Source organism: Gastrolobium bilobum, unplaced genomic scaffold, assembly GCF_033153095.1.
Source record: "Gastrolobium bilobum isolate Gb01-03AN ecotype WA unplaced genomic scaffold, APGP_CSIRO_Gbil_v1 utg28196, whole genome shotgun sequence".
In the NCBI taxonomy this organism is placed as follows: domain Eukaryota; kingdom Viridiplantae; phylum Streptophyta; class Magnoliopsida; order Fabales; family Fabaceae; genus Gastrolobium; species Gastrolobium bilobum.
In genome coordinates this window covers 208,609-217,121 of record NW_026897317.1, presented here as the reverse complement: position 1 = coordinate 217,121, position 8,513 = coordinate 208,609, and the positions used below count along the sequence as shown (strand labels likewise).

General features: G+C 35.6%; 1 protein-coding gene across 2 annotated transcripts; it reads left to right on the top strand.

The window, feature by feature from the left end:
* Positions 1–1,868: 1,868 nt before the first annotated feature.
* LOC133305952 (uncharacterized) lies at positions 1,869–5,304 on the top strand. Of its 2 annotated transcripts, XM_061506220.1 has the most exons (6): positions 1,869–1,928; positions 2,675–2,748; positions 4,187–4,333; positions 4,440–4,514; positions 4,762–4,875; positions 4,964–5,304. In XM_061506220.1, exons 1-6 carry the CDS (start codon positions 1,913–1,915, stop codon positions 5,054–5,056), a joined length of 519 nt encoding a protein of 172 aa, XP_061362204.1. In that variant the 5' UTR covers positions 1,869–1,912; the 3' UTR covers positions 5,057–5,304. The 2 variants fall into 2 exon arrangements, with proteins under 2 accessions (XP_061362204.1, XP_061362205.1); XM_061506221.1 differs by lacking the exon at positions 4,440–4,514.
* The last annotated feature ends 3,209 nt before the right edge of the window (positions 5,305–8,513 follow it).

Here is an 8,513-nt window from a genome sequence, read left to right as displayed (position 1 = left end):
GTGGCAGTGATTGTACATGTGCTTTGAAAATTCCAATTCTTCTTGTATACTTTCCAATGTGGGCCCGCCAATACCTCATTAATTTTCCTGACATGTTAAATGAGGTAAACTTCTTGGAGTGGGCCGCCATTAAGCTTGCAAATTTCTCTTTGGACGGGGCCCACCATCAATAGTTTTTGTATTCAATTTGCTTTTCCATCGCGTGCTCCTAGTACATAGCCTTAGGTTGTCTGCTATTATCTTCATAGAAATCTTTGTGGGACCCGCCAAGAAATGATACATTTGGAAAAGCTTCTTCAAGTCTGATCTGTTGGGGCGATTGCTATTCTGTTGGGCGGTTGTAGTCTCCTCGGGCGGTCACCATCTTCTTTGTAGTTGACAGCTAGTTGAGTCTCTTTGGATAGTTGTGCCTTAGTTGGGCGTGGGAGGCCGGCAAGTCAGTATAGTTTGGTGAGCTGCTTACTGGTCGGTGGGTTCCAAGGGAGGTCGGGCGACCGGTGATCGAGGCTTCTGGCCGGTAGGTTGTTTCCGTAGGCGGTTGGTACCTGTGGTCTCTGTAGTTGGGCGATGGGGTCTTTCTTTGGGCGGTGGGCGGTCAGTAATGTGATTAGATGTGAGATCTCCTTGGACGGTTGAGATCTCCCTCGGCGGTTGGTACATGGCTTGGTTGGCTTCTATCTTGGTCGGTTGAAGGAAGACCCCATAGGGATAAGTGAAGCAAAGTTGGGCGGTCAGTTGAGTGAGAGAGTTGGGCTGTTGATCTGAACCTGTCGATAGTGTTGGGCGCCAAAGAGTTCAGTGGAGACCGGCAAATAGTGATGCTCTCTGTTAGGGTAGGCGGCAGCCATGGCGGCCATAGATGTGTTGCTTTGCATGCTTGGGGAAATGACTCATCGGCTTGTATTCTTCTCTTGCCAATTTCTTCACGCCATTGAATGAGGATAGCTTGTAGGGGGCCACTCTTTCGCGGGAATTTGGATGATACTTTGATATATATATAAATGGAAAAAACTAATATTACGTAACATGATATAAAAAAATTTACCGACTCACACATTGGTTTCTGCAGTAGTATTTTTTATTTTTTGTTTTTATTATATGTATGGAGCTACATGCATCTTTGTTTGAGTAGGAAAAATTATTAGTTAGGTTACCTTAATATATATGTATTACGTTCACGAGAGTAAAGATGCAGGCATTGGCAAACCATTAAATTGATCCACTTGTATCTAATGGCTCAAATTACTAAAAAATTAGAGTCCTTAGATGTAAGTGGGATCAACGATCAAGATTGAGAGTGTAACTTACACTGATGTAAATGATGCTAACCCTACAATATATATATATAACGAAAGCACAAGTTGATATATATATGATGTGTGTGAGAGGCGATCGATATGTTGTTTGATGAATGATACGAGTTGGTAGGTTGCCATCTTTTTGTCGGTTGGGCGTTCTTCATTTACTTGGGCGGTTGCCACCTACGGATCCGTTGATGAATGTTAGGTGGTGGGACTTTCTTTGGGTTGTCGGCATGAGGGGTGCTCTGGGCGACCATGAAGCTGCACATGTCGTTTAACTGCTCGGAACACATGGTTTCGCTGGAGTTGTTAGGCAAGGTGCAAAGCGAGCCAACTTAATGGAAAACTCTGATTTCCTCACTTGCGAGATGGTATTCTTATCCTGTACGATTGGGTATTCTGGTGTTCTTTTCTTTATTTTGTAGATCTGGGTTTGGAAAGCACCAGTAGCACGGCCTTTGGTAGCTGAGCCAATAAACGAGAAGTCTTTCGTGCCAATCCTTGTTCAAAATGAAAACAGGAGTTTTTGCCTTTCGACAGCCCTTAGCAGAGAAAGGGGGAATCGAAGTTTAACGTTTCGACGGCGTCAATGTACTCATAGTGGTACATAAATGTCTCCCATGGAAGGTGAAGTATGTTGATATAGTCATGGTAGAGACCAAGACACTAGTGGAGCTTCCCATGTATGTGCTAAAGGGGGGAGTGTGTTTGTACGACAGCATATGAGAGGAGTGGGGAAGAAGAAGATTCTCTCTCCATGTGTGAGAGGGGTATTTAGAGAGGAGAGTCCTCTCTTCATGGGGGTTTGAGCTGGTCAGCCCATGAGCTGTCTCATCAAGCTGCCCATTGTCAGTGTACAGGGGCAGCAGTGTAGGGATGAGAAATGTCCCAGTGGTGAGTCTCTATGGCTTGTCATGGGTTCCCTCTAGAAAGTTCTAGATGTGGGCTTTAAACGATTGGGCCCATCTGGTGGGCCTTAGTAAGTAGCATCCGGAACAAGATGCAACACTAAACTTCACTTTATCTGAGGATAGTTCTAAGTCTCGAAGTTTATATATCATAATACTTTTAAGCATTGAATATATTCTTCAATTAATGTATAAGTATTAAGGTTTATACTTCCACTCGAAATTAAGAAGAAAGCTTCTAGGTTTAATTTGATATTTGCATTTTAACCAATGTAGTGTGGATGTATCTGGAAAATGATATGCAGGTCAAATCTATTGTTAAGGAAATATAGGAAATCTTGAAAAGAGATATTTACTTTAAATATTGAATTACTTATGATTGTTATATAATGTATAGCTTAAAGCAACATGGCTGTATGATCTACTCTCTATTCTCATTTACTTCTTTATCTGATTCTTTGTCAGCGTCGGCAGTATCTTCAGAGACGACAGTAGCTTTGCTTCGACATCGTGATTACTTTATCTCAGCATATTCATCTGTAAGTGACTTTAATCTCCGAGAGCCTTCATTGGGTTCTTGATGTTACTGTTATACAGACCTCTTCAATTAAACAAGGAGATAAGAATAATAGAAGAAATAATTCTCAAAGAAGTCAGTTTTATTTCTGAGAAAGAGACAAATCTTGGTACAATGGTTCCTCGTATTACACAGCTATTTACAGAGCTTAACAACACAAACAACTAATTACTGTACAATGAAAATGGTAGGGAAATTCAATAGTCCCTTTTGTTGGGAAAACTCGGTTCCCTCGAGCTCGGCTCAGGGGCCTTTGTGCGGAAGTCAATCAACAAGATCATGATCTCGGATCTCGACAATACCTCAGCCTGAACTTCACCAGGTCAGGCAGCGCAGCGGAAAAATCAAAACGAAAACAGGAGAGAAGAAGAACACAACTAGATTTAACGTGGGAAAACTTTCTCCAATGAAGAAGTAAAAACCTACGGGACCTAGTTCAGATCAGAAATTCACTATGAAAATAATGGTTACAAATAATCAAATACACCAATGTGGTGGTTAACCCAACCTCTCCAACAATGGTGATAATCAAACTACCCTAGAGATGTTTCACTCAAACTCTCTCTAGAGATCTCTCAAATGCAAAGCATAAAGCTTTTGCTCAAACAATCAAATAATTTCCTCAAATTTGTTCTCTCAAATCTGACCTCTCAAAATAAACAAAAGCTTTATGCTTTGTCTTTCCTCTCCAAAGCTTTGCTTCCTCTGTTCTTATTCTTTCCTAAACTTTTCCTTTCTGTCTTCCTTTTCCTTTCTTTCCTCTAAACTTTCACATAATTGCTGAGTCAGTAACTACTAACCAACCACTTGGGTCTCTGCTGGGGCCCACTTCTTTCTCTTCTTGGCTCTTTTATAGACTTTTATGGGGTCGAACCGCATCATACTGCTTACAACTTAGTGCTATTGTACTATTAATCATGTTAATTTTCGTTGATAACAACTTGACATTAATGCATTGTAACATAACATTTTTATTGCTGTGATAGATGAGATCTTGTTACAACACCACATTCCACATTAATATCCTAGTTTTTCACTTCAGTTTGAAACAGAAAGTATTAAAATGGATAGAGAGCTTCCAATTCAATGCTATTAAATTTTTTGTGCCTTTTTAGTTGAGAAAATATGAGCTCTATGTTATAAACGAGAAGTTTTTTTTTTGGTCCAAAAAAGTAATTCTTAAACTCTAAGGTTTGCTGCTCGTCAAATTAATTTTATCTACTAGAAAACTAAACTTATTTTATTTTTTTAAGTTCATCGTCAATGAAAAATCTTTATCTTTCCAAGTTTACATGCAATTTCAATTATATTCTATATTTGACCTTACCTGAAACATCTGCTGCAGTAGAACTAACTGAAAACGAGTTTAAGGAAAGTTGGAATTCCTGTAACTTTTGTAGGTGGACATAAAGCAGAGTTTTGAAGATATGGAGACATGTTTTCTTCAACTTTCAATGGAAGAGCAGGCAAAATCTGATGTAAACAACATAAAGAAGCAAAGCACAAGAAGCCAGAGCGTGAATGAGTCCAGCAATGAATACGTAGTGGTATCATCCTGTTTCTGAATGACATTCTTAATTTGTATTTTCAATATGCTGTATTCTTGCATGCATTTTACTGGTTCTAACTTCTTCCCCCGTTATTACACAAAAGGGTGAAGTTCCATGGGCACACTTCTTATGTCAAAAGTCTCAAATATTTACCCGGGGTAACTGCCTCCCTACTCGGGTAAATAATTCAAACATTTTTCAGATTCATGAAATGTACTCGGTATCTCCCTATCTATCCTGGTAGATAAAAAATTTCAAAATATACCCGGGTAGGCTTCATGGTCAACGGTCAAACAGGGACATATTGGTGTTATGTTTTCTGGAGAGGTTAAATTTTTAAAATAGTTTATAAATAGGGTCAATTTAGTAATTAATTATTAAAAAAAAGCTACACTGCTCAAAAAGCCTATGTTCTTATATATTAGATAACAATCTTCGCAATTGCCAAAGGAGAACATAAACTTCCTAGCATCAATGGAAGTGGAGACTTGAAGGAAGCTTTACTAAAACTTGGATCCATTCCTTCGAGCAAATTATTAGTAAGATCAATGATATTTTCTTAGTCCTTTTGCAGATGTTAGTACATTTCTTTGAAACGATATCACTAAGGGCTTGAATTACTTGCAGGGAGGTGGGGTTTTAGGGAACCCTCAGAATGAAAATGATACTCTCTCAGAACAGAAGTTACTTGAAGATTACCCACATCTGCGGCCTTTGTAAATTGTGATGATATGCTTGCGTACTAGCTTGCGTTCTGCTTCTAGACTTCTAGAGTTACGAGCAGAAATTGGGTTGAATTGCATAGTTGAGGATCATCTAGGGTAATACTGAATAACGTTAAAACTATTGATATTGTCCTGCTACTCAATCTGCTAATTTATACGATGCGGCCAGTGTCAGTAATGATGTCGTGTCACTATAGAAGGTTCAATCTTAAATATTGATGGTGTTTAGTTATACAAATTACCAGCAGGACCAGTTCTAAAGAATATATGCAATGTCACAGACAATTATTTTGTCACCTTTATTTTAAGTTGTCTTTTTTGTATAGAAATTGCTCTACTGTTCAATTCGTTGGACTTTTCCAGAATTTGCTCATACATGCTATAATAACTAGGGATGTAAATGGGTCTAGCGACTTGTTAGGGCTTCAAGACTTGACTTCCTTTAAGTTTGGCGTGTCGTGTTTAATAAATAGAATGGGTTCAAGCTTAAAAAAAGCTTGTTTAACAAATAAGCTAAAATCTAATTTAACGAGACTTGGCTTGAAAGTCCATAAGTTGGATTGATATATTATTATAATAATTATAAGTTGGAGTAATCTTTAAGAAGAAATTGTCTAACTCATTATTTGATCATGAAGTCTCGACTTTAATGTATCTTGAATAGCCCATGAATTGAATTCCTAATGGGATATTTGAATATATTGAAAATATTATTATTTTTTTGTTCGGACTAGATAGCATGAAAGATGTAATTATATGTGAACTGAGTGAATTTTATGATTATTTTTTCTCTGATTAAGGAATACAAAATTTGATGTATTTATAGTTTCAAATTTCGAAAAAAATATATTTTATAATTATAAATGAGTCAAATCAAATTGAAGTCAAATTTTTATAAACAAACCAAGCCAGCCCAAAAAGGCTAATGGATCAAGCCAAATTCAATATAATCTTCATAGATTTGACTTGTCTAAGCTAAAGTTTGACTCTCATTTATATCCCTAATCAGAATATATTCTTTAAAAAACCAAGTCATTTATTCTATTGGAAGTTGCTTATATAAAACAAAAGAAAATTTCAATGTTTAGTATTTGTCTTGACGGACGCCATTATTTAGTTGGGAGAATCGTAAAAGTGTTTGAAATTTTGATGAAAAAAATCGTAAAATCGTTTCACCTACTATGATTATTATATATGCTAGCTACAAGCAGGTTTAGCTTTAAAATCGATTCGATGCTATGAAAACTTAAAAAAAAAAGTCGCCGCTGCATGTTAGGAAATGAATAAGTCCAAGATTGATCGTATCTTCGGCCTCTTCCCTTCTGATGCATATAAATAATAAACGACATTGCTTTAATAAATGTATATAGTGCGGCGAATTGGGGCAAATACAAAACAAGCGAACTAAATTATTATGTTCTGATTTTTTTTCTTCTTTTTAAAACTGTTTTGTAGAATAGCTATAAAAATATGATAACTTATGGACGTTGGTCATAACTACGTGATGTAGCTTCATGACTTAGTATTTATCTATTATTTGGAGGCATCTCAGGACTTCTATTTTGGTTTTGCAATTACACAAGGATATAGATGGATTTTATATTGTTATGTTAATGAAGAAAAAATGACTTTGCATGTCTGATAACTTAATTTATTTTAACTTCCGCATTTAATTGAGCTGCGCTTAATACCGTAATATGATAACAAATTTGGATGCATACGGTGTGTTACATCTTACCACTGAGATATAATGTAGTTTGTAAAAAAAAAATTATAAATATAATCTTAAGTTATTGTAATATTAAAAAAAATAGATATTGCATTGTCTTCACTCATTTGTTTTCTGGTTAGTTGATGATTATTTCTGTTTTAATAAAAAAAAAATTCCTATTGACCCTTCAAACTTTGTGCCTTACTTTATTTTTAAAATAGTGGAACCTGCCATTTTGTTCTCTCTTGGAAAATGAAAGTCTCTCGAGAGACATAAAGCCCTTTAATATATAACTTAATTACATTTTAAAAAGTTCAAATTACAAATAACCAATGGATTTTATAAGAGTTATGTTGTAGGAAAAGTGATTGTGTAATGTTATAGAGATTCGTTTTGCGTGCCTTAATTTTTTATTTATTTTTTTGTTTTAAAAAGTGTGGGCACCACAAAATATTGTGAGTGTAGGAAAGTTTGTTGTGTTATGTTAAAGGATAAAACGAAAACCCATAAACAATAGTAGTACAACTTTAGGAGATAAAAATGAGAGTAAACACCATTTTTGGTCCCTGGCAATATCTACGAAATCCTTTTTAGTCCCTGTCAATAAAAAAGAACCAAATTGGTCCATAAAATTATGAAAAAAGAGTCACGTTAGTCCTTATGTCAACTCCTCTGTCACTAACGTGGCCCTTTTTACATACTGTTAGGGACCAATTTGGTCCTTTTTTATTGTCAGGGACTAAAAACGATTTCGTAGATATTGTCAGGGACCAAAAAGGGTATTTACTCTAAAAATGAATATAGAAGAGATGTATTTTCTGTTTCCTAATTTAAAAGTCATACAACGCATTTGTATTTAAAAGCCATATTAATGCTACTTTAAAAACCAATTTACGATGTTACAAATAAAAAAAAAAATTAAGCTACAAAGTTTCTCCTTGGCTATTTTGTAATGATATTAGCATCGAATAAATTAGATGCAAGTATCAAAACAGTAGTTGTACTAGTTAGAGCGTTTTCACTAGATTCAAACACTTGCAACTATTATTATCTATTGAAGTGTAACTTGTTATTTATAATACTAGGTATGCTTTTCTACTTTTAAAAATAGAAATCATGTTAATAGAGGGGTTGATGATAAAGGATTTCTTAGTTTCTCTAATAAAGCCTAAATTCGAGTATGCAACTTGTGGTGAGGTTCATTGCTACTTTGCTTATCAATTTAAGGATCCTGATACGGAGTATCATGCCTTTTTAGAAGATAAGATTCAATATGAAATGGGGTATAAGTCTCGTGAGGAAAAAGGGGAGAAAAAAATTTCTTGACTGAATGTTTTTTATGTCAAAACTTTTGCATGTGTGCGTAAGGTTTTTTTTTTTTTATAAATCACAAGTATCTTTTACGGGAGTTAATTTTGTTCAAGACGTATATAGAAAGGATCGAACATATGCTCTCACTTTCATCTGCTCAGCTTCAATGCGATAACTGAACTACTATAATTTGCGCTAACTGAACTACCATCATTTGTTAGATAATTTGTATAATAGTGCTGGAATGGAGTGTGTGGTAAGTCCGGATAATAGGGGCCATATTGGGACCAAAAGTGTCGTGTTTGATATTGAGATCATCATTTCAAGTGATGAGGGGCATTTAATATGTAAATAAGACTCCAGGGTTACTACTTTGGGCCCATTTAGACGAGCTTTTGAAAAAAAAATTACTTTTTACAAAAATTAAAAT